This window comes from Sminthopsis crassicaudata, chromosome 1 (genome assembly GCF_048593235.1).
Source record: "Sminthopsis crassicaudata isolate SCR6 chromosome 1, ASM4859323v1, whole genome shotgun sequence".
Classification (NCBI taxonomy): domain Eukaryota; kingdom Metazoa; phylum Chordata; class Mammalia; order Dasyuromorphia; family Dasyuridae; genus Sminthopsis; species Sminthopsis crassicaudata.
Genome location: NC_133617.1, coordinates 67,418,775 through 67,443,740, shown reverse-complemented (window position 1 = coordinate 67,443,740; position 24,966 = coordinate 67,418,775). Strand labels below are relative to the sequence as shown.

At 45.2% G+C, this 24,966-nt stretch overlaps 2 protein-coding genes across 6 annotated transcripts in view; one reads left to right on the top strand and one right to left on the bottom strand.

Moving 5' to 3' along the window:
- Window positions 1–1,613: 1,613 nt before the first annotated feature.
- On the top strand, window positions 1,614–4,626 carry PRR22 (proline rich 22). 2 transcript variants are annotated; one of them, XM_074308789.1, is made up of 4 exons: window positions 1,614–1,816; window positions 2,367–2,429; window positions 2,954–4,018; window positions 4,456–4,626. In XM_074308789.1, the coding sequence occupies exons 1-4, from the start codon at window positions 1,693–1,695 to the stop codon at window positions 4,458–4,460; spliced, it is 1,257 nt and encodes a 418-aa protein (XP_074164890.1). In that variant the 5' UTR covers window positions 1,614–1,692; the 3' UTR covers window positions 4,461–4,626. The 2 variants fall into 2 exon arrangements, with proteins under 2 accessions (XP_074164890.1, XP_074164880.1); XM_074308779.1 differs by lacking the exon at window positions 4,456–4,626 and having other exon boundaries at window positions 2,954–4,281.
- Window positions 4,627–16,146: 11,520 nt separating this feature from the next.
- Window positions 16,147–24,966, bottom strand: part of CATSPERD (cation channel sperm associated auxiliary subunit delta) — a 100,342-nt gene continuing 91,522 nt past the window's right edge. For all 4 annotated transcript variants that reach the window (XM_074308675.1, XM_074308685.1, XM_074308695.1 and 1 more), the window contains 4 exons: window positions 20,962–21,096; window positions 18,546–18,729; window positions 17,236–17,393; window positions 16,147–16,478 (listed from right to left, as the gene is read on the bottom strand). In XM_074308675.1, coding sequence (XP_074164776.1) covers window positions 16,232–16,478; window positions 17,236–17,393; window positions 18,546–18,729; window positions 20,962–21,096 — 724 coding nt within the window. In that variant the 3' untranslated portion in view covers window positions 16,147–16,231. The remainder of the gene's footprint in view (window positions 16,479–17,235; window positions 17,394–18,545; window positions 18,730–20,961; window positions 21,097–24,966) is intronic.

The following is a 24,966-nucleotide window of genomic DNA, read 5'->3' as shown; positions in this document are numbered from 1 at the left end:
GTGAGGATCAGAATCAGCCCCCTGTGGCAGTCGTGGATTTGCCTGGGACAATGACGTTGGGGGGTGCGACGTCTCTTGGGGCTCGTGGTTGAGACTGAGCCTACCTCCCCTACCTGAGGGGGATGGAGCTTGGGCCCAGCTCTTAGGGGTGGCCATGGAACAAGATCATGAACCTTGCCCCCTCCTCTTCTCAGGGTTAAGTGCTTGAGGAACCACGGGGCACTGGCCTCTGGTGGTGGGAGGCCTCTGGCCGGCTAGCCCAGCCAATGTCTTCTCCGAAGAATACTTTTTTTTTTTTTTTTAATTTTTTTTTTTCCTGAGGCTTGGGTTAAGTGACTTGCCCAGAGTCACACAGCTAAGAAGTGAAGAATACTTTTAAAAAGCGTAGAATAAGTTCCCTTGGGGCACAAAGGAGGCCAAAGTCTAATAAGGTGGATGTCATTTACCCACACAAGTTTCAGAGGTCCCCAGAAATCTGTTCACCAGTAACTCAAGGGGCCATGGAGCCCAAGTTGAGAACCCCTGCATTAGAACTGAGATTGTTATTGTTGGCCCTCTGCAGTCCCCTCAGTCTGTAAGGGAACAGTGGACGGGGGCTCTGGCCCAGGCTTCCCTTCCACACCCAAGAGACATTATTCTGGGTCTGAGTGCGCTCCCCAGCTCCCACCTTCGCCATACTCTTCCCCTCAACTGTCTGACTACTCAGCTCCTAGGCTGGATTTTAGAAAACCCTAACAGTCCCCGCTGTTCCTGAGTAGAAGGAGATGGTGACTTCTCTGCCAGACTGGGTGATTTCTTCCTGGGTGTGGGTCAGACTGGAAAAGTACTGAGATTCTGTGATTTTTCATTGACACATCCGTAGGCCGAGCCCAAGTCAGATGCACAAAGTCAGTGTCTGCCATCCCTGCCAGGCCCCCGGGTCCCGGGAGAACCCCAGGACATTGGAAGAGCCCTTTTGTCCCTGGCACATAAACTCCCTCCGTTATCTTTTCCTCTCTATTTCCTCACCGTAACTCGGTTGGACTTGGAGCCCAGGAGTCTAGGATTCAAACCTTGCCTCCAAAACTTACTAGTTGGGTGACCAGGGACAAGTTAATTCTTTTAGTTTCCTTATCTGTAAAACAAAGATAACCCTATCCCACTTTACATTGGAGAAGCCTGAGACTGGATGATAGTGGTGGAGGCCAGTCTCAGGCCCGGCTCCTTTCCGCACCTCTTCCTAATCCTGCGTGTATCCCACAGTGGACACAGACAGCTGTCCACCCTCTCCCAACTCGCTCTTCCCTTTTCTCGTCATCCCCACTCTCCCACGATGTGGGGGGGATCTGTCCCCGGGAGCCTCCCTGCCTTCCCTCTCCAGCCTTGGGAACAGAAAGGACTCTTCTCAGTCTCCCTCAGCTCATCTCAAAGCTCTTCCCTACGCTCAAAGGAGGGGCACCTCTTGGCTCCTGGCGCGCCGGGAAGAGATGACCAGGTCACGGGCTGGGACCCGGTCCGACACCTCCACTCCCACCCTTCCCAGGGCCAGACTGAGCATCTCGGAACCTCCAGGCGCCTCCCGGAACCCCTTCTGGAGTAACCATGCAAACAGAACCTGCCTGCCCCCTGTAACACTCCGATCCCATTCTCCCCACCCACCTCGCCCGCGGGCTGGGCGAGGGCTCGGCCTCCTGCCCAGGAGGCACCTCAGTCATGCAGCACTCAAAAGCCTTCTACGCAGCAGCCCATGAGACCTACAGCCCCCGGCCCCTGGACAAACCAGAGAGCCCAGCTAGCCGGCCTGTCCAGGCCTTCCCTGAGCCCCTCCCTTCTGTCGGTAAGAGTCCTTTTCCCATCCCCATCAATCATCCGTGGTATAGCAGGGCCGGCCAGAAGCAGAAGCCCAGTGGCTCGCAGACACTTCGAGTTGGGGTAGACCCTAGAGTTGACGGGGACCTGAGAGAATCCTAAAGGGAATGGAGAGGGAGAGCAGGTCCTCCCCAGCCTGGGCCCTGGAATTCAGATTCCAGGATGGGGAGAATCCGAGACCACACTGCTCTTTCCCCTTCCTCCTCTGAGTCACCGCCGTAGGGCCCTGGTTCCAGACAAGGGCCAGGGCATGGGGGTCTCTGAGGGGCCCTTGGAGGGGTCAGGCCCGGACCTGTCCTTGGTGGGGTCCCCCCGGGAGCTGATTGCCAGGCTCTGCTCAAGGAAAGTGCCAGGGAGAGCCTTCGCGTGCAGAGCCCAGCGGCCCCCACAGCCTCCCCTCCTCAGCATTTCTGGGCCCAGAATTCCCTGGAGCTTAGCCTCCCTGCTTAAAAGCTCCTTTCCCCCCTTCTTCCCCCACTCTTTTCCCAACACTTCCTCCTCCTGCTCTCGCCTCTCAGGATCATCCAACCTATACCATCCCCAAAATCAAGAGAAAGAAGTGTTCCCGTCTCCGCCGGCAGGTACCTTCTGTGCCCCGGGTCCAGCGGCTTGGAGGGAGTAGAGGGTAGGGCTCCCGGGGCAGGCCCCCCCACATGGGCACAGTCAGCCCTGTCCCAGCCCCCGAAGACCGGAGAGCCTTGTTGTTGGTATTGCTGTCCTGACTCCTCCTGGGAGGCCAATGGAGGCTTGGGCGGCCCAGGCCGACCACCCCCAGCAGGGGAGAGACACAGTCTGGCTTCCTCCTCTGGGGCCCAGCCGTGGTAGGGAGGGAAAGGCTCCTTTCCATCCACTCTTTCTCCATGTGGTCCAGGGGCTGAGCCTGAGCTTGAGGATTTCCAGGGCCCAAGTGGCCAGCCACAGCCGCAGGCTGGTTGGGGGCTTTGCCTCCCCTTGCCCATAGGATGGCCTTGGGGAACCTGGGACTTAGAGCCCAAGGGGCAGAGGCAACTCCCCCCGGTCCTGGGGATCCCTGCCTCTGGTAATGTTAGAAGAGGGTGAGGGAGGGTCTCCTCCCTGCCCACAACCCTGTGTCCTGCGGCCCCAGGTTTCCAGATGGCGCCCTGCGGCTGTTTCTTTGACCCTCGAATCTACCGGATTGAGTGGGCCACCACAGACTTCGGCCAGTCGTCTCTGTACAAGCTGGCTGCTGGCGGGGGCAGTGGGGCAGGCGGTGGGGGCAACGGGGCTGGGTCCCCGGGCAGCTACCTCCTGGACCCTCAGCGCTACCTCAAGGCACCAGTGCAGCCCACGCCATACCCCCACTACCAGTCGGTGCCCGGCACGCCCCAGTACCTGGTGCCGTACTTCCCGCCCGAGGGGCCCGCTCCAGCCCCAGCCCCCGAGCCCTTGGGCTTTGTGGCGGGACCACTGAACGAGGTGCCCCCTTCTTTCCTGGAGCTGCCCCCTCACCTACAGAAGGACGGACTGGGGGCCTCAGCTGCCAAGGAGAACAAGCTTCCTCAGCTGCTCATCACATTGCCTGGCGAACCACTGCTTCAGCCCGGGGCCTACGGTCACCTCAAGGGCCGCCTGAGCCAGCTGCAAGGCCCCGAGCCCCTGGGCTTCCCAGCCTACGCCGACAAGTCCAAGGAGCTGAAGGAGGCGGGGGGAGGAGGGGCTGTGGCCAGCCTTATCTTCCCACCCACTCCTTGCTGTCCCGGGGAGCAGCCGCCGCCAGCAGCCATGGAGTCAGTGCCAGCCCAGCCCCCCCAGGACACCGAGGAGTCCCCCCTGCTGGAGGAAAACAAGTCCCTGGAGGCACCGAAGCCCTTCGTGCTGCCCGAGAAGGTGCTCCTGGAGGATGCCATGAAGCTGTTCGATTGCTCACCTGCCAACACGGAGCCCGAGGGGTCTCCTCGGGAGGGCCTGGGGGGCCTGGGTCTGCTCCGGGAGGGCCCCGGCCCTCCACCCCCACCGGGGGCCTGCGACGATTCATCCAGTGACATCCGATCCCTCAACCTCCCCGACGAGCTGCTCTCCTTTGACTACAGTGTTCCCGAGATCCTCGACACCGTCTCTAACATGGACTATTTCTACAACTTCAAAGCCTTGGATGAGGAAATCAAGTGGGACCTGGCGGTTGTCCCACCGGCCCCCAAACCTTGTCCAGGTGGGGGAACCCCCCCGACTCCACGGCTTGACCCCCCTGGAAAGAAGAAATCGGGCACTGCCTCCAAGAAGGCAAAGCCTGGAGTCAAGTCCAAGCTGGCCGCGGGCCCAGTTGAGGGGGGACAGAAGGGCCTGGGGCCCAGGCCAGACCCTTGACAAGCCCCTTGGGCTAAGGAAGTAGAGGGGACCCGGGGGGTGGGGGGAGCCTAGTGCATGTGGACGGCCAGTCCGTCCCCAAAATTCTATTAAAGTGTATCTGATATAGCTCTGGCCCATCCTCCCTGGCCCATACACAAGACCTGAGGATGGGGGCTCCCATGGGCAGGAGGGACCAGAGCCCCATGGGTCCTAGGGGCAGGGATGGACCGGGTCATAGAATCCTTGAGGTGGAAAGGACCTCAGAGATGATCTAATCCCAAACCCTCCATCATTTTGCAGACTAGGGAAGGGGCCCAGGACTGGCGCAAGGTGATGCAATGAGTTGGTGGCCGAGCTGGGGCTAGAACCTGTGTTTCTAACTCCCGGGCTCCGTCCGGCAGCCCTCTCCCCTCCCCTGTGGAATACCCCAAGCAGAAAGGGAAAGAACTTCTTATAAACTGAGAATGCTCTAAGCCTTTGGAGAAGAGAACATCTTATATCGTAGAATGTCACCCATTGACACGGCTGTCACACCAACCCCCTTTGTTTTAAAGATGGATTCAATTCAACAAGCATTAAGCACCTAATCTGTGCCAGACACCGGGCTTGGTGATGGGGATCACCTGGGCAGGAAAGGGAGGAACCCCTGCCCCGAGAACCTTAGGTTCCCCTGGGCAGAGAACACACGCGCAGGAGGTCAGTACAGAGCAAGCGGGCAGGGACAGGCAGCCCGGCAAAGTGGCAAAGGTGGCGCTAGTGGGCAAGTTCCCACCCACAGTCCCTGCCTTCAAGGGATCCTCAAGCACAAGGTGATGGGACAGCCAGGCAAGGTGCTCTGGGAAAGGGGAAGGAAGAGGGGCTGAGCTGGGAGGGGAGGAGGCTTCATGAGGGGAGCCGCCCAGGCTGAGCCTCAAAGGCAGGAAAATAGATGAGCTGAGAAGGGAGGGCATTCCTGACAGAGGAACGCCATGAACAGCTGAGGGAGACTGCCCAGAGGTCTAGGAATAATTAGTGGCCAAATCGAGGGGAAAGTACGGCAAAGTGGCTCTAAAGGGGGGCTGGCGCTGATTGCCAAGAGCCTTCTGAAGAGTTCTGTATCTTAGGGGGAAGGAGGAGCCATTGATGATTGTTGAGAAGGGAAGTGAAAAATCAGCCACCAGCATTAAATGCCCCTGTGCCAGGCACTGGGCACATGAGGGCACACTCCTTACCCTCAAGATTGTTGTATTGGGAGAATGAAGGTGTAAATGTATGAGGAGGTATAAAACCCCCAAACCCAAGGTGGGACTCTAGCATGTGGGGAGGTAGGAATGAGGAAAAGCCTCGAACTGAGCTTTTAAGGAAACTTGGGTCTGGGAGTCAAGAGTTAAGGTCCAGCCAAGGGGGACGGCCCGTCCAAAGACAGTGGGTGGCCAGAGAGACGTGTGCTGGGAGCTTACAACTTGGCTGGATGCAGAGTGTATAAAAGGGGATTTATTAGCTTAGAAAAGTTGATTGGAGCCAGTTGTGAAGAGTTTCAAAAGCCAAACTGAGAAGTTTATGTTTGATCTTGGAGATAACGGGCTCCTGGAGTTTATTTAGCAGGGAATTGGCTGGGCCCTTTGCGGGAGGGACATCACTTTGGCAGCCAAGTGAAGGAGTCATTGAAGAGGGGAGAGCAGAGACTGACACCAGTTAGCAGGCTGGTCAGTAGTCAGGTGAGACGCAGTGTGAGCATGAATCAGGCTTGTGGCCATGTGAGAAGGGGAAAAAATGAGAGAGCATCTTGGCACAGCTCTTGGCAAGTGAATTATTTTGACGGCTGCGTGAATGCTTTCAGAGGCACTGCAGGGAAGGAGAAGAGAAAGCAGTTCCAACAGTCCAGAGTTTCTAAGAGCTTGAACAAACATGGTAATTCAATGACAGCTCCGAGAAATGTTATAGAAGTGGGCTCTGGCAAATTAACGGTCTGAGGGGGAGCGAAGAGCCAAAGGTGCCTGAGGTTTTATCCCGTGTGCTTGAGCTCAGTAGAATTAAAGAACTTGCAGGAAGGGGCAGGTGTAGGAACTAAACTTCATTTGAATTCTCAGAAGATTCAAGCAGAAATGTATGGTCGAAGACAGGGGCACAGGGAATGGTGTGTCATCCTGGCAGAAGTGACCACTGAATGTGTGGAAGCAGAGTGTGTGTGTGAGAGACAGAGACAGAGACACAGAGGAGGGACAGAGACAGAGGCAGAGATAGACATACAGAGACATACACAGGGAGAGGGGAGACAGATACACAAACAGGAGAGAGAGACAGACAGGAGGGAGGAAAGTGGAGAGATAGAAACAGATAAACAAATGAGAGAGGGGGGGGAGACAAAGCTAGAGTCACAGAGTAGGCAAAGAGACAATTGTGAGATAGCCATGCTGAAGATGTGTAGTGGAAGTCTTAGAAGGAACAGTCAAGCATGAAATGGAGGCTAGGATGACATAAGGACAATTGTTGAAGTGTAAGGTGTCAAGGAAAAGGAAGTTTGAGAAAAGGCCATTAGACTTAGAAACTAAGAGCTGAGAAAAGATTGAGAATAGTGGGGTCAGAATATATTACAAGAAATTGATGTGAATGAAGTAGAGGCAGAGTATTAGGTTTTGTTTTTAAGATTTTGATGAGATGGCAAAAATCAATGGTGGTGGTGGTGGGAAACTGGGCTTATTTGTAGGCAAGGAAAATGGAAGATTATAAATGGAGAGTAAAATTGATGGCGTGAAAGGATGAATTCTAGAATATGTGGAGGGCTGACTTTGACCCAAAGGACCACCTCTGCTTCCAAGGAGATTTTAAGGAGAGAGAAGGGAACTCAGGATCTCAAAATATCAGCCAGAGAAAATAAGGAATTACAAGGCTTCAGTGAGAGAACTATTGGATAGTTTTATCAAGATAATTCTTGTTGAATGAATCGATGGCTTGTGCACCAGAGAGAGCCCAGTTAGATAATGTGAATTTATACATAGTGGGTCCCAGTAAGCCCAGTTCTGTGATGTCCCGCTGTAGCACAAGACTGGAGAAGGCAGATGTCATAGCACTGAAGATTAGCTGGCTATGGCCAGAATGAGAAATCAATGGATTCTAGAAAAGGAGACAGTCCTAGCTAACTATTGAGTTACCTTGGATGGACTCGAGTGCCAGGGTTCCTCTAGTGCAATCCATACCTACCCAAGAATCCCCCTCCCTATTCCCTGAAAAGTCATCTGCTCTTGCTACTTAAGGGGTAACTTGTTTTCTACTGGGAGGGTTCATTCCATTTTTAGATGACTGTGCCTTAGGAAATTTTCCTGCTATTGAATCTAAATCTGCCTCTGCAAACCTTGTTCCTAATTCTTCTCTCAAAGGTAAAGCAGCTAGAGCTTTGCTCTTGAAAACAAAAGGTTTAAGGAGGAGTGAGGGAACAGGAGCGGTAGAATGATAGCTCTAAGACGGGACCGCCTCAGAGTGTGGCTGTGGGAGTGGAGGTCCATGAACTGGAAAGCCAGGGTATCAGAACGGATGAGAGCAAAATCACCAAGGACGAGCACGGGGTTGGGGATGAAAAGATTACGAGGGAGGTACTGAACTTTGATCTGGGTAGGTTGATATACCAACAGATGAAGTGAGTCCCAAAGGGGAGGCAGCGGGGTGAGAGCAGTGGGGTAGGTGGAAAGTTTTTGAAGGGACTATGCTTAGTTGTCTAACCTGATGCTGGAAGAGAGATGAAAGAAGCGATCAGAACTAGAAAATAACAAAAACTAAAGCAGTAACTCAGTAGCTTTAAAGGTGATTTTAACTGAAGGCACCAGAAGGGAGGTGGAGAGTAATGAAATAGGACTGAGAATCGGGGAGCTAGCAGGGGAAAGGAACTAGGGGAGGCTCTACTTGGAGGCATCCTTCCTGGCGTCAACCGGCAATTATTAAATTCCGGTAAGTACCAAGTACTTACTGAGTCACTTACTCAAGAGACAGAACCGTCTCTCAAGAGCAGGTGCTGGGAGTTTGCTAACCCTAGGGAAAGGGAAGGATGTTTAATCCCAGGTGGGGCTCCCTCAGGTGGGACCTGAGCCACCTATGCTGGGTTTCTAGCCCTCCAGATCATTTCCCCAGAGCCAGGACTCTGGATCTGACATAGAAGCAGACTCAGCTACTGGTTCTAGCTTCCAAGCTTTCATCCTCCTTCCCCTCTTAGCCAAAGATACCAAGCCCAAGGCAGGGTCCTGGTGGGAGCACAGAGAGGAGCAAGCACATCCAGCTCCCTAAACACAGGGACCCCGTGAGACATTTATTGGAGAGTCACAAAAATGAGCAAGTTGAACAGCCCTTTCCCTACCGCTAACACTCCTTTCCCCCCATGTTCCTTACCCATGAACTCACTGGTCTTTTCTGGGGGCTCAGGCCAAGAGCCCACATCCAGTGTACTGGTGAAAGCCCCTTGTATCCTCGGGCCGTGAGATGGGCGGCTCCCACTGGACCTTGGCAGGGGCAGAACAGGGCTGGGGCTCTAAGGAAGCTCCAGGAAGGTTAAGGGGTCCAGCAGGTTGGGAGGTGAGAGAGACGGTCTGGGCCCCTCAGCCTCTGGGCTGGCAGGGGGCTCCCCCACCTCAGAACTGTTCCAGTGATGGCGCACCACATGGGTCTGGTAACAGCCTGGCCAGCAGCCTCCGCATTCTCAAACTGCACCAGGGCCCAGGGAAAATGGAGCGGCTCAGGACAGTGGGCTGGGTGGCGGCAGCTTCTTGCCTGGCTGCAGGACCAGGATGGAGGTGAGAGCCCCTCAGGGGCAAAGAGATTGGGAACAGCTGCCAGGAAGCCCGCGGGCAGAGCCGCCGTCAGGGAGGGTCCTGGTACATTAGACCCCTCGGAGAACCTTGTCCTGGCTTCTCCCACACCAGTCGGGGCCGGGGATTCTTCAACGCACTTTGGTGCCCTCCTCATTCACCTCCAGTAGGGCAAAGGGCATAGTGGGTCAGGTGCCAATAGGTACTTCACCTGGGGAAGCACAGGACAGAGACTCAGGCCCACAGGCCCAAACCCAGGCTGAGGTCCCGAGATGGGACCATGGGAAGAGAAGGCCCCCTTCCCTCTCCTCCTCCAGGGCAGGGAGCTCCCCAGCCCAGCGGGCACTTCCCAGACCTCTGGAATCCATTCTAACCCCTCCCTCCCAGCTTGGTATCCCTTCCCTGGCACCTAAACACACTATGCTAGAGGCCCCCTCCCCCCCAATTGTAACGCTGGAGAAACTGAGGCAAGACAGAGATTGGTTTTTAATATTTTAATTGTGGAAACTTTAGACCAGCGGGCCACAAGGGACTCAACTCACAGCATTCAGCAGCCAGCAACTAATGCAGAGAATTTTGTAGCTGGGGAAACAAAGGCAGATAAGGGGGGGGGGGGCGAGGATACTGGGTGGGGAACTAGCCATAATTCCAGGAAAGGGTCATAACTTAGTTCTGAAGGGATGAGGGTCAAGATAAGAGGAGGAGGGCGGGATTCAGTGAGGCCCACTCCAAGAGAGGGGGGATTATCCCAGCAAGTACTTGAGATAAGGTGCCTGGGGTTTTATGACTCAATGGTATTTCAGGATTTCCAGGCCTAGTGGCCAGGAACAAAGGAGTGGGGCTATCATTTATTTAGGGCATAATCAGGGAAACTGAGGTATCACACTGTAGCACTAAGGAAGGGCAGAACTCAGGTGAGAGCCCCAGCATGGGAATAAGCAGAATCAGACTAGGAGGACTGGGAAAAGGGCAGAAGCCCTAACAGCTGCTGACCCACCTTCCCCAAGCCCTTAACCTTTGCCTCCAGCTAAGATCCATGCTCCTTTGCTTAGACTTTAGACCATCACTCCTCCTCCTCTGGTCTTCCAGCCCGCTGAGCTCCCTGTACACAAGACTGCATCTCTTGCAGCCTTTCCCTAGAATGCTTCCCCTCAATTTGTTAAAATCCTTAATTCTTTAAAGATCAACTCCAGGTTCCTAAAGCCAGTTTTAATCCTCCTTTCCTCTCCCCATTTTGTTAGTCCCCTTCCTATCTCCAATTATTCACATAGACTTGCAGGGTTTTGGGTATCTCCATCCCTAGCAGAGAGCTAAGCCTGCAGGTGGTACTTCCTGAAAGAACAGCTAACTTGGAGACCTCCCAGCCCTGCCCTGAGGAAATAATGGCGGAGGAAGAAAGAAGAGGACCATTTTGAAGGAAGTGAGCAGCTTGAGGCTGACTTAGCTGCTTGCTTTGCTGCACATGCTTCAGGAGGAAGGCATCCTGAGCCAGCTTCTCACTGGGGAAGTGGGATTCCACTTGGGCTGCGATGTTCCAAACCAGCTGGGGCTCAGGGAACCCACCGGGCCAGATTGGGGCCTCTGCCACCGGGGAGTCAGCCAGCTCACAGTTCTTGGAGAGGTGGAGACATGGGCAGGGGGAGAGGGGCCAGGGGGGCAAGAGGAGAGGGGGGGGGCAGCAGGGAGAGAGCCACAGACCCAGACACAGAGGGGGAGGGGAGAGCCAGAACCAAAGGGAAAGAGACCCTCCCCCCCCACACACACACAGTGGTGTAGAGAGGATGGTCTGAAATAAGGGTCTAGGAGAGCATCCGCCTTCCATGACCTGCCCCTCCACTTTTAGGAGCCAGCCAGGGGCAGGGAGGAGGATCATGATGGGGTCCTAGACAACGGACTGACACCATGACAACTTTCTGGGCTGCTAGAGAATGGCCTGGGCCAGCGCCATAGAGCCAGTACTCCATGTTGCAAGGCTTGACCTGCTCTCCCCAGCTCCGATTAGCTCTGTGGGCCACAGCAGGTGGCTTGGGGCACGGGGTCCGAATCAGGCCCCTCCACCATGGTTCACAAGACCTGGCCCTGGAGGGGGGGTTTGGGGGAGTGGAGGCTGTACACTGTCTCCTGCAGTCCTCACTCAGAACCTCTAGACTCACTCCCTGTCCCTAGGCCCGAGGTTCTGTGGGGGCCCTAGTGAGTGCTCTGGGCCCTGGGGGTGCAGCCTTTGGGGCAGTGGGAGGGATAATTGGGGCCCTGCAGAGGCCATGCTGCTGTACCTGGACGGGGACCTGGAGAAGAAAGGAGACAGGTGGGAGAGAGCCCAGCATGGGAGCCCAGAGAGCTGACTTCCCATCCTTGGGGCTTCCTTTTTCTCATTTGTTTCCAACCAGCCGGTTTCTGAGACCCTTTTCTGACATTCTGTAAATTCCGGGGGGACAGAGGTATATCCCTGGCTGCCTCACATATGCTTCCCCCGCCCCCCTTAGGGCGGTGGCTCATGGGGGGAGCTATAGCTGGGGAAGGGGAAGGAAGTTGGAATGAAACATTTTCCTCCTCTTCCTCTTCCAGCAGCCTCCTCAGCCAGGCACGCCTGCCAGTGGTGGGGAGGGGAAGGGGACACAGCCACCCTTAGCACTAACCTGCAAGTGGCAGAGCAGAGGGCGATTGCCCGCCTCCGAATCCAGCCGACTTCTGGGTGCTTTTCAGGTCTGCCCAATTAAGCAAGGGAAGTGATTGGCCTGGGGAGTTTAGACTCCAGGTGGGCATCGCCCCAGGTATCAATAGGTAAGATCTCCCAGTGGAGATTGGAACACATTCAACCCAGAGAGGCAAACTTCATCTGGAGAGCCCAAATATAGAAATTCAGAGTCAAAAGGAGTGTGAGATTAGCATAAATCCAGTTTCTTCCATTGTAGAGACTGATTCTAAGGCAGGATCAGGGCCAGAACCAGAAGCAGAACCTCCCTTTCTCTGTGCCTGGGTCCGAGTTCTCATCTTTTCAAGGCATAGATGGAGGGGCTCGGTTTTCTCGTACGAATTGGCTAATTTTAAGGAGACAGGAGCAGCCCAGGAGTTGCTCAGGAAGACTCAATGGCCTTTCAAGCACTTCCCACCAGGTACTGCTCTGTTTGGGAGACTGGTCACCCCAAAGGACTCAGAGCCTCGTATACTCTGGGAATGGTTTTGTTGAGAAAAAGTCACCTGGTAGTTTACCAATCTCTAAAATGGGGATGGGGAGCAAATCCAGTAAGATCTGATCTACTTCAGATAAACTTGTCAATTCATAGGTACAAGATGGGCAACGTGATCCTAGAAAATAATTTTCTGGAAAAGATCAAGGAGTTTTATGGATGACAAAATTCAATATTCAACAAATATTGCATATTACAAATACACACACAGAAAGCAAGCAGTCTCTCCATTCAAGTTCTATTGCATGTGGAATCAAGGTTTTTATTTTCCCTGTAGAATATTAGGTCCTTGAGAGTAGAGGCTATTTTTGTTTTTTGGGCTTTTTAATATTGAGGGGTTTTTTTTGGGGGGGGAATTGTATTTTTTTTTTTTTTTGTCAATGTATCCCTTGTGTGGTTCAGTCATTTCAGTTATGTCTAATTCTTCATGACCCCATCAAGAGTTTTCTTGGTAAATCTACTGGAGTGTCTTGCCATTTCTTACTCCAGCTCGTTTTATACAGAAGGAACTGAGACAAACAGGATTAATTGACTTGCCCAGAATCTGAGGACAGATTTGAATGCTGGAAGACGAGTCTTTTTGGAGCACTCTACACTGCAGCACTAACCTAGTTGCCCTAGCACTTAATGTATTCTTCTTGATATCTCTATCTCCAAATATATCCCTCTTTCTTGTCTCTTCCCAAAGGAGAGCCCTTAAAACAGAGAAAACAAAGAGGAGTTAAATAAAACCCCCTCACCCACCATATGTCTGATTGCATATGCCATATCACTTAGGCAAGGGAAGGAAGGTGTATTTTTCTTAGTTCTTTTCTGGGACCAAACTTGGTCATTAAAATCATACAGCATTCTTAGTGTTTACGTGGTTGAGGTCATCACATAGATTATTTTGTTGTTAACTGTTTACTTCATTCTGCATCAACTCATTTGTCTTCCTGTTTCTCTCCATATTTATCACATCCCAATAAGATTATGTTCACATATCTTGCTATTCCCTACTTTTTCATTGGTTTTGCTACCACAGCCAAAAAAACAAAAACAAAGCTCAACTGCCTGAATTTCAGGATCTCCAAAAACTCACCATTCTGTAGCATGAAATCAGCTCTGATACTATAACCTTTCCCCTTTCCCCTTTCCGTTCCTTTTTTGTGACTTATCAATAGTCAATAAACATATGCAGTTACTATGTGCCAGGTACAGTGTTAAATTCTAGAGTCACAAAGAAAAGTAAAAGTCTCTGCTCTTAAGGAATTCACACGCAATAAAAATAATAATAATAATAATAAATAGCTCCAGGAACCAAAAGGCTTACATTTTCCTGGAGGAGGAAGTGAAAATACAATATAGAAAAAAATAAGTACATTTTTTGGCAAAGATCCTGGAATGGTTTGCCATTTCCTTCTCCAGTTCATTTTACAGATGAGGCAATTGAAGCAAACAGGATTAAGTAACTTATCCAAGATTTGAACTCATGATAATAAGTCTTCCTGACTTAAGGCCCTGCACTCTGTATCACTTAACTGTCCAGATAAATACAAAGCAATGAACTTTTAAAATTGAGAACTATAGCAACTTTATTTCCAAATATATGTATATACACACCCCCACACCCACACCTTCCCCATGCCCTGACTAATAACCCATTCTTGTTAAGATAGGAATAGGAACTCATTTCATTTCTATAGAGATCTCTGAAAATGAGGAGATAGACATTTTAACTTATAATCTACATAGTTTCCTAGCGCACAGAGAGAACAGGGACTTCTCTGTATTCATCATACACATTACTTATCTCACAGTAATTATTCCATGACATTCAGTACCACAATTTGATTAGCTAAATCCCAATTAATAGGAATCTATTTTATTTCAATTCTTAGCTATTACATAAAGTGCTGCTGTAAATATTTTGGTACATATAAGGACTTTTTATATGTATATATATATATACAGGTACATATATGGACTTTTTGTATATACATACATACATGTATATGTATGTATATACAAAAAGTCCATATATGTACCTGTATATATATATATACAGAGAGAGAGAGTGTTAGTTTTTTTGTTTTTTAAATTTCCTTGATGATTTCCTGGAGACTCCAGTTTAAAAGCTATGGATATTTTAGCTTTACATAATTCCAAATTGTTTCCAAAATGACACCATTTCATAACTCTCTCAGCAATAATTCCCCCAACGCTAATTGTTTTTGTTCATTTTTGCCAATTTGCAGGAAGTGAAAAAAAAGCTTTAGGGTTGTTTTATTTTGTATTTTTCTTATTAGTAATTTAGAACATTGTTTCATATGATTGTAAATACTTCATAATTCTTCTGAGAACTGTTTGTTCATATCCTTTTAACCATATCTATTGGGGAATATTATTTCATATTTGTTGATTATTTGTCTTGGATTGTGTGTCACTCGGGAGTGTGGTCACTTTATCAAGAAATGTGATACAAAAGTTTTTTTCCCCCCATTCAATCACTTCCCTTATCCTAGATGCATTTATTTCTGATGAAACTTTTCAGTTTCAAGTAATCAAAGTTATCTGTTTTTATCTTTGGAATTGTTTCTCTTATTTGATTGAGGATATATCTCCTATCCATAACCAGGAGACATATATGTGGTTTCTTTTCTAATATTGTAAAAATAAGATCTCTGCTTTTCAAAATGGTTGCATCATTTCACAGCTCCACCAACAATGTATTTGTATGCTTATCCTTCTATGACCTCTCCAACATTGTTGGGATTTTTTCTTATTTTTGTCCATTTGCAAGTTGTGATATAAAATATCAGGGTTGTTTTGGTGTGCATTTCTCTGATTATTAGTGATTTGGAGCATTGTTTTATATGATTATGATTATGAACACATCCATTCCTCTTCTGAAAATTGTTCATATCTTTTGACTATTCATCTGTTGAGGAATAATTTTTAGTCCTACACGCATATTTGCAGGTAACCATGTATAGATACACATAGTACCACATGTGTATACATATGTTTATGCATTTATAAATATATGTTTGTACATGTATCTTGGATACCAAACTTTTATCAGAGAAATTTGATGATTCCCCCCCCTCTGCCCCATTCATCTACTACTACTCTCTTATCCTTGATGCATTAATGTTACCTCTGCAGAAGTTTTTCAGTTTTGTGTTCCCTATTCTGTAGTCCCTCAAGTTTTCAATTTTTAGCCAATACAAAGAAGGGCTGATGATAAAACTATTTTTGTACACATGGGTCCTTTTCCTCTTTCCTTGATCTCTTTGAAGTATAGAACTAGCTAGGTCAAAGGACACATGCAGTTTAATAGCTTTTTGGGAATAGTTCCAAAGTATATTTCAAAATGGTTGGACTAGTTCACAGCTCCACCATCAGTGTGTTGTGTCCTCCAGCATTTCTCATTTTACTTTTTGTTATTTTATCCAGACTGATGCAGGTAGAGAAGTTCTTGAGTTGTTTTAATTTGCATTTCTCTAATAATTAGTGATGTAAGGGTATTTTTTACTGTATGACTCTTGGTGACTTTGCTTTATTAGCTCTTAAAACTGCCTATTTATGTTAGAAGAAAGGGGAGAGGACAAAAAGAAAGCAGGAGAAATATGGGAGGGAATTTAGGTCACAAAATCAGGATTAGACATCTATTCAAATAAGGAATAGGTGAAGAAACCTTGAACCTTGCTTTGAACTAATGCTAATGAAATGAGTAGAACCAGGGGAACAATTTATGATATAATTTAGCTATAATATTGGAAAAATGGGCAGTTTTGAAAGACTATGATCCCCACAGAGATTGATCATGATTCCAGAAGATTAATGATTTAGAACTCTATCTACCACTTGATGGAGAGATGATTAAATGAGTCATACGTTTTGGGACATGGCTTATAGGGATTTGAAAATTTCTCTTGATTCTACATCCTTCTTGCAGAGGTTTTGTTTTTCTTGTTTTTTCCCTCTCACTGGAGAAGGGAGGTGGGAGGGAGAGAAAAGGTTATTTGTAAATTGGAATCAAGAGAAAATTTAAGAAAAGTCAAATTTATTTTATTGTAATAACATTTCCCTATAATATTTTAATAAAAAATAATAACCATGCATTTGAATTCCTTATTTCTTTAACTTATCTATGCGAAATTTCATTGTATTTTTCTTTCTCTTGGGGCATAAATTCTGACAAAATAATTTAAATCTGTTTCCATATTGTGATTTTGTCAGTTTTGGAATGATGTATCCAAGCCAGAGTAAAAAGAACATGAAACATATTATCAACAGGGCAACTACATAATCAGGTAGAGTCCGTTTTGGGAAAGCACCATAGACATATACACTGAAGACGGTAGTCAAATCACAGTAGCTGCAAGAGAAAAGGAAGAGTGTAGGTGAGCCCAAGAGATTCACAGTTCGATCTCTAAGACTCTATTTGAAAATGTTTTTTCTCCCTTTCTAAGATGGGGCAGTGATATGGGTTGGGAATAATGGAATAATGGATGTATCAGAACTTTTCCTATTATCAGGTAACCTAAGCCAGCAGGGATAACCCGAGAAAGGAAAGGTTCAGGGCAGCTGGGGGTGCAGTGGATAGAGCACCAGCCTTGAATTCAGGAGGACCCGAGTTCAAATCTGGTCTCAGACACTTAGCACTTCCTAGCTGTGTGACCCTGGGCAAGTCACTTACCCCCAGCCTCAGGAAAAAATAAAATAATAATAAATAAATAAAATAAAAAAAGAAAAGAAAGGTTCAAGATTCTATAAGAACTAAGAGAGTCATAACCCTTCTTTCTTCCCTAAATGGCATGCTTACCTCCACCCATGATCTCAGACTACAATTAACTGCAGAATTAAGGGAAGAGAATTTTCAGGCTGGACTCCTCCATTACCCCAAGGGGGGAGAGGAGAGAGAGAGAGAGAGGAGAAATGAGATGATGTGGATAAGGTTAGGGGTGCTTCCAGCCTGGAAAGCTTATGGTTTTTAACCTAACACTCCACATGAAGAATGAAGGGAATGACTGGGATGGGGGATGTATACATACATTCTCCTCACAATATTATCTTAACACTGTTCTTTTAGAAAAAGGAATTTCCCCAGAGAACTCTTTTGTACTTTAGCTGACCTGTAATAGGGATCCACAATACGCAGGAAAAAAATATAAATCCCATTTCTTTGATTAAAAATGATTCTATTAGACGATGAGCCCCCAAGAATCTGGTATTCAGCTTGAGGCGATACCAATGGAGCTTTTTCATCAGGTTCACGGCAGTTGACATAATTCTAAGAAAGATGAGAAAAGTCTTGAATTAGGTTAAGAGACCCATCATTCTCCTTGGCTCATTTGTTGAGGCTGGGGAGTTGGAATATTCCTTGTTTCCCCTGCTACCAAAATGATTCCCTCCCTATCTTCACCATTCCATAAGCTCTCCACCTTTGAAAGGTCACATCCTGGTAGCTGTTGTCTACAGACCCTCATGTAACTTTCCTCCTTTTCTCAAAAAAATAAATACATAAATAAATAAATAAATAAATAATTAAAATCAATACATGGCTCCTAATTTTTCCCTTCTCTGAAACTTCTGCCCTCATATTAGAGGATATGTATATGTAGACTCTCGCTCAAATGCCTTTGACGTGTGGCTTCTTAACTTACTCATTTCTCATGAGTCACAACTCCACCAAAGTTGTACTTTGTAGTAGGACAAAAAAAAGTATCTTAGAATTTAACATCATCCACAAACATACCACCATGTTCAAGAATTAGGAAATTTCTGTAGCTGACCACAATTTATTGATTTTTCACTTCACTTGTCTTACCTTTTAAAACCCTACTCTTCATTTGTACTGGGACCTCCTATCCTGTGGAAACCCCTCCCTGCCCAGTTTAATTTCCTTATTTTACTGCTGAGAGACTATGACCTAGAGAAGGGAAATCCCAGAGTTAATTGGCCAAAACTAGAACCTGCTTCTCCTGGCTCAAAGTCCAATATTATTTAAATGTCGAGGTAATAGAGATATGAATACATTCTGTACTCTTTATCTCATCAAATACTAATTGAGCTCTGGAAAAGAAGCATGCAAAATGAGTGCAAGTCAAATATTTTTTGAATGAATAAGCTTTTAACGTTGTTTAGCTGGGTTTGGGTTTTTTTTTTTTTTTTCATATATATCTGTGATCCCATTTAGGGTTTTCTTGGCAAACACATTTCTTTAGCTCCTTTTACAAATGAGGAAACTGAGACAAACAGGAGTAAGTGAGTTTCCCAGGATCATATAACTAGTAAATGTCTGAGGCCACATATGAACTTAGGTCTTCCTGACTCTAGATCTGGCACTCTATTTACTGCATCATCTTGCTTTTAATATTGGATTTAAAAGACCCTTGATTACCCTTTCCCACTTACTTTTTAAAGCAGTTAGGATAAACCTTACCTCTCTATTCCACGCATTCAAATCTTTTTTAGAAGAAGCATCTATCATAGAAGACCAACTCTGAGCTTGTGATTTGCACAAAGCCTTGCCAACATTCAGGGAATAGTTGTAAGTAAATAATCCATTTTGTTCTATTATAATAAATTCTGTTTTAACAACTTCCACAAAATTTGATTCTTTCCACCTGTGCCATATATACACAAAGAGAAGATGTGTGCACATTAGTGGAATATTATAAAAGCAGTGTTAGGTGCAGGAGTTGGGATATAATCCCAAAATGTGAGTCTGTGGCTTCTAAGAAGCAATTCTGGTGAAATTACAACTAGTGACAAGGGTCAAATTCTAGAAAGTCGATAAATCAATTAGAATTTTTCTTTTAGCCATTCCTGAAGGAGTTGTTTTTCTTTTTTCTTCCATTAATTTCTTTCTAGTATCAATTAGACCAAACAATGAATTTATGGAGAAAGGACAAAAAGGTGAAATTAATGTTGGTTCCATATCAGAAGGTATTAATAACAATGACGACAACAACAAGAAGACACTTGGCAGCTTTTTTTGAATGTCAAAGGGGATTTCCACAATACTTTTTTTAAAGATATAATTTTTAGTGATAACAAGATTTTTGCATTCAAATTTCTCTCACCATCTTTGTTCTCCCCCACCTCAGAAAGCCATCCTATATAACAATGTTTGTTTCAAAGAAAAAGGACAAAGGAAGAAGAGAAAATTAGTAAAACCATCAGTACATCGGAAAAAGTCTGAAAATATGTATGTGTAATGTTCCACCTTGTGGACTTCCCACTACTGCAAAGAAATGATTCCATAATTGTTCAATTTTCAACTAATCATTTCTTTAGACAATAAGATTTCCTCCTTTCACCCATTATTGAGAATGGGAGGTGAAGATCAGCTCCTATGCCTCTGAACATTATTGCTTAAGGAAGTCCCAGATTTTAAAGTGGTGCTGTTCAGGATTGGGAGAACTCAATTATTTAAATAGTTGAAGAGATTCTAAGTGAGGGCTTGATCTTCCTTATTTGTCCTGGTTCCCCCTTTTCCCCTATTCTAACATATCTTAGCTGCTGTAACTCACAATTATATTCTTTAGTATCTTGGATACTCCCTTTACAGTTAAAGTCCTACTTGAAAATGAAAAGAACCATTTTTCCTTCCACTCTAAGCATTAGCACCTTAATATGAGGAATTCCGTTTTACAGGAAGGATAGGGACAAGGGATTGCATTTGTGACTTCATTGGCATTCAAGTGAAGAAATTGTCTCTATCAATGTAGTTCATCATCTTTTCTACAAAACATAGTTTGAAAGCAGGGGTCTTTAACTTTTTAGGGAATCATGAATCATGGCATCCTGGTGAAGTCTACTGACTCCTCCCCAGAAAAATGTTATTATTAAATAAAATAAAATACATCAGATTACAATGAAAAGCAATTCTCTTGAAATCATTTTTCTTTGTTTTCAGCTGTGTCTGACTTTTTGTGACCCTATTTGGGGTTTTCTTGGAAAGATATTGGAGTTGTCATTTTCTTCTCCACTTCATTTTACAAATGAGACTGGGGTACACAAAGTTAAGTGACCTGTCCAGGGCATATAGGCCTGACTCAGATAGGACAGTCTTCCTCACCTCAGGTCCCATATTCTACCCACTGCACCACCTAGTTGCCCCTGATTATATGTAGTTATCAAAATATTTTTTAAAAACAAGTTCATGGAGCCTAGATTAAGAACCTGTCTTTAAAAAGTGGTCTAGATCACTTAAAAATTGAAAGGCTTGTCCAGAATCACACAACTAGTGAGGCAAGGTCTCACTCACTATTGCCTGTTGCCTCTAGATTTGCTTTTCTACATTGTTTTTTTTGGAAGAGTGAAGTTGGGGAAAGGGGCACAAATTTCATCTTATTTGTATACTTAAAGCAATGATAAACATAAAATCCCACTGTGCATTAACAGAATTATTTAAACAGAATTTAGAAATTTGATTTATATTATGGTCAGATCATAATCTGTTGAGAAGCCAGTAGTAAGCTTCATTAAGACATAGTATAGTTTAATAATTTTGCTAATTAGCTATTTCACATTTCACCTCTTTTTGAGCACAAACATGAAACAAGATTTTCTAGATAGTACATTGCCCTGATTATAGAGGAGAGGAAGATAAATGTCCTTCACAGAGTAGACTGATGCAATGATCTGCTCATTCTTCCTATGTGACATTCTGAGACCCATTGAATAAATTTAATTAATTAAATCCTATGATATTTTCATAAGCCTGAGTTTCTAAGCTAGCTCCCAATATCTATTTCCTGATAAGGATCTCTAACAGACTAAAGAACACTGCAAAAGCAAAATGGGGGAGGGAGTATGAGTGTGGCTTATAAAATGATGTAATAATGTCTTACAGTTCAATCACTGGTTTCCATGGACTGTTGTAATAGACCAGGAGTGGACATCCCAGTCTCTCATAATCATAATCCACAATCAGGTCCTTATTATCTGGCTGATTTCGGGAATGAAAGCTACCGTCATATGATGTCCTATACGAGGAAAACAAGAATAATACTTTCTCAGTAGTCTGTAATGAATTGCTCTATTGTTATTTTGAGAGGCTAGTCATACCAATATGATCTAGGAAGATTCTTCCATAGGTTGGGCACAAAAAGTCCACATGACCATTTGAGAAGGAGATGTTCCTAAATTTGCACATTTCACATGTCTTGTTGTAAAGATAATCAGCTATTAAAGACTTCACTACTTTGGTCAATACAATCATCCAAGACAATTCTGACTCATGATGAAAAATGCTATCCACTTCCTGAGAGAAAACTGATAAACTATGAGTATAAAATGAATTTTTTCACTTTTTTTTTTTTTTTTTTTTTTTTGGTGACATGGCTAATAAGAAAATATTTATAATTGATATCATAGAACTGATATCTCAATGGGAAGGGGAAGGAGTAGAAGAAGGGAAAGAATTTGGAAATCAAAATTGAAAAATTGAACAGACATGAGTTGATTGGACAAGTTTTCCTAGCTCTCTTGGGCATGCCTTTATCACCTGCAATCAGGGGCAGGGCACTGCCAATCAAAAGTTTTCTGAAATATAAGATCCTTGTGCTTATACAAGGGCTTACAATGGCAGTGAGGAAGAATAAAAACACTAGAAAAGAATTTACATGATGCTTCTGAAGGGGGAGGGAAACTATGTTGCCTTTAAGATTATCACTGTGAAACTGTGTTCCCTTTTGATCTGTGATCCCTTTTGGAGTTTCAGCCCCTCCTGGGGAAGTTATCTTTTGGGGATGTCATAACCTTTGATTCAATTAGAAATCTTGGTCAAAAAGCACCCCTTTGAAATGTTGTTATAATTCCAATTGGAGGTCTGGGCTGGATACTAATAAGCATCTAGGCCTGGAAACTTTGGCTTCCTTTTCAACCTGAAGCCTCAATACTCCTTTTAAAGGGCAGTTTCTAAACTCACTCCTTATAGAAAATCCCGAGCAGCTTACTAGGATCCTGCCTACTGAGAAGGCATTCTCTTCTCAGTGTCAGCCTCCATTTCCCTAATAGGACTTTGCCACTAAAGAAGTCAATCTCTTAACAGAACTGGCTTCCTGTCCAGCAATAAACTTTCATTTTTGCCAAATTACTATTTTGGGTTTCATTAATTCTTTCATGAAGAACCTGTGTGCCAACCATAAGGGGATTTTAACAACTCTCTGATTGCCACAAACCTCATCACTTTCAGGTTTGCCCAGGACTTTATATAGCTCATTTCCTTTTTTGGTGGATAAAAGATGAAATGACACATCAATTTACCAAGCAGTACATAGGGATTTCCCCACAAACTAGGACCAGTCCCCTTCCTTAACTTAGAGCAAGCCCCTGAATGCTGAGGGAGACAGACTTTTAGACATTAAAACCAATGAGATAAATAAGGACAATTAATTAAAAGCAATAATACAGTATTAAGTAATCTGATTTCTAATTGGCTAAACTAACCAATTAGACTAACACTTTCCAAGTTGGAAGGAAAGAAGCAAACAGGTGTGAATGGAAAGAGTTTGATATTTCTTCAAAATAAAACTATAAATTAACCAAGCTATAGTTCAGGTTCCCATTTTCTCCTGCCTTTCCTCCCTGACAACAATTCCCAGGATTTGGGTGGACAAAACAATTTTGTTAATATATATAGATCAAACTGATCTAGCCTTTATTTACCCAGCCTGTACATTGAGAATGAATATCTCAGGGATCAACAAAAGACATGTCTTTGTTTAAATTCGAATCTATGTGTTGTTTCCCTGTTTCCCACTGATCTAGCACCTGTTTTCCCAGCCAGTGTCAGATTGTTTTAATGATTGATGCTTCCTAATATTGCTTTTTTAAAAAGTAGCTTTTGTGCTTAGAAGGCCACATTCTCATCCAACAAAATGAGCCTGTAAGGTTGGATGGTTAATATTGCATTAGGGAACATATATATTGCTTATGATACTTATACTTGGAGCCTCACTTTCACCCCTTGAATGGTGAGAGTGACACCTGCTCCTCATGAGAAACAAATAAAACTTTTTCTTTACATCTTGAGAGATCTCTGAAATTTATTGGATGGGTTCATACCACACAGTTGTAATTCCCTTATTCAGGAAAAGAGGTAGGGGCAGCTAGGTGGTGCAGTGGAAAGAGCACCAGCCTTGAATTCAGGAGGACCTGAGTTCAAATCTGGTCTCAGACACTTAGCACTTCCTAGATGTGTGACCCTGGGCAAGAGGTGTCCCATTCCTCCCAAGTTATGAAATCAAAGGAACATGGAAACCATAACTGATTGGTATGGGGCCAGTTTTCAGATAAGACATATGGCTTACCTGAGGTGTACAATTGTAAGAAAATTCCTTTTCTCAATTTTTGGATCTGATTGAGTTTCTAGTCAGCATAATCTAAGTTCTTAGTTAAGAGTCTCTAAACAGAGATGGTCCAGCTTCCCAATCACATAGAGCTGAATTCAAACAATGCAATAAGGTTTTCTCTCAATTCCCTCAATTGAATAAAGTTTTCTCACAAGAAAGAAGTTGGACTAGTTTCATAATTGAATAGAAAGGGCACTAAACTTGCTCTAGAATTAAGTCACAAGATGTAGTCAATGTGATTCATTCAATTCCCACAATTAACCACTTGCTATCCTAATCTTCTCAAAGCCCTCACTTTAATCCTCATAACACCTCTGGGAGAGGTAGGCAATACAATTGTAAGTATTCCCATTTTACAAATGAGGAAGGTGAGTTTAAAAGCAATTAGATGATTTACCCAATGGCACAGAGTTGGTCATTGGTAGATTTAGGACCAAAGCCCCAGTTTCCTGATTTTTTCCCCTGGTTCTCTGTTTCTTCTGGAGAAATGGAAAATAAATACATCAAGAAAGTTAGAACAATCATGTAAGAATCCAATATCAATGCAGAATACAAATCAATGCAGATTGACTAACTCTAGATAGATCCCAATTAACTCCCTCAGCTAACTCCCTTCTCTTCTTTCTTCTTATTTCTCTCTAATCTCCTAGGGGTCATATCTTACCTGCACATAATAGTTTCCATGTTGTTTAGAGCATTAGATCAGGAGATCTTTGAGAGCACATTTCTTTGTAACTCCAGTACTTGATAGAGGGGTTAGCATATAGGAAGCATTTAATGCTTGTGACTTGATTACAAGAGAGAGCATTATGAGAGGGGTTGTCAGAGAGAGGGGAAAGCCCCATCTACTCAATTCTGAATTCCTGGTTGAAAGAAAGGGTACTGGATTATCTGATTCATGTAAGTGGGGAAAGAGTTTGAGAGGTTAAAATATGGAAGCAGGAAATCAGGAATCCTTTAACAGATTCCAAGTAGATCAGTAAGGGTGGAGCACAGGAGCCACATTAGAGAAGACTGGAAAATTAGGTTGTGATTAAACAGGCTGTTATAACAGGCTAGGAAAGACAGACTTTGGACTTTATTTTGTAGGCAGTAGAGAACCATTTATGACTTGGAACAAAAGAATGGCATAATGAAAGCTGTGTTTCAAAGAGATTAATCTGGGAGCTGGGGAAGGGTGAGTCAGGGAGATCCCTTAGAAGTTTATTATAAGGGAAACACAAAATATTAAACTGGAAAGGAACTTGAGAGATCAATATCTCATCAATATCTCTTGGGGCTAGGAGAAGTTGAAACTAACAGTCTTCATCAGGCACCAACTAAGTGTCAGGCATAATCCTAAGAGCCTTACTCATATTTATCTCACTTGAATCTCAAACAATCTCCTACAAACACTGAGCTATTATCTCCATTTTATGATAAGGAAACTGAAGCAGACAGAAGGGGAGGGTGCTCAGGGTCACTTAGCAAGTAAGTATCTGAAGTAGGATTTTAATTCAA

Coding starts and splice junctions, on each gene's coding strand:
- PRR22 (XM_074308779.1), top strand. CDS start 1,693: ATGCAGCACTCAAAAGCCTTCTACGCAGCAGCCCATGAGACCTACAGC. Junction 1,817..2,366: donor TGAGCCCCTCCCTTCTGTCG/GTAAGAGTCCTT, acceptor CTCGCCTCTCAG/GATCATCCAACCTATACCAT. Junction 2,430..2,953: donor GTTCCCGTCTCCGCCGGCAG/GTACCTTCTGTG, acceptor CTGCGGCCCCAG/GTTTCCAGATGGCGCCCTGC.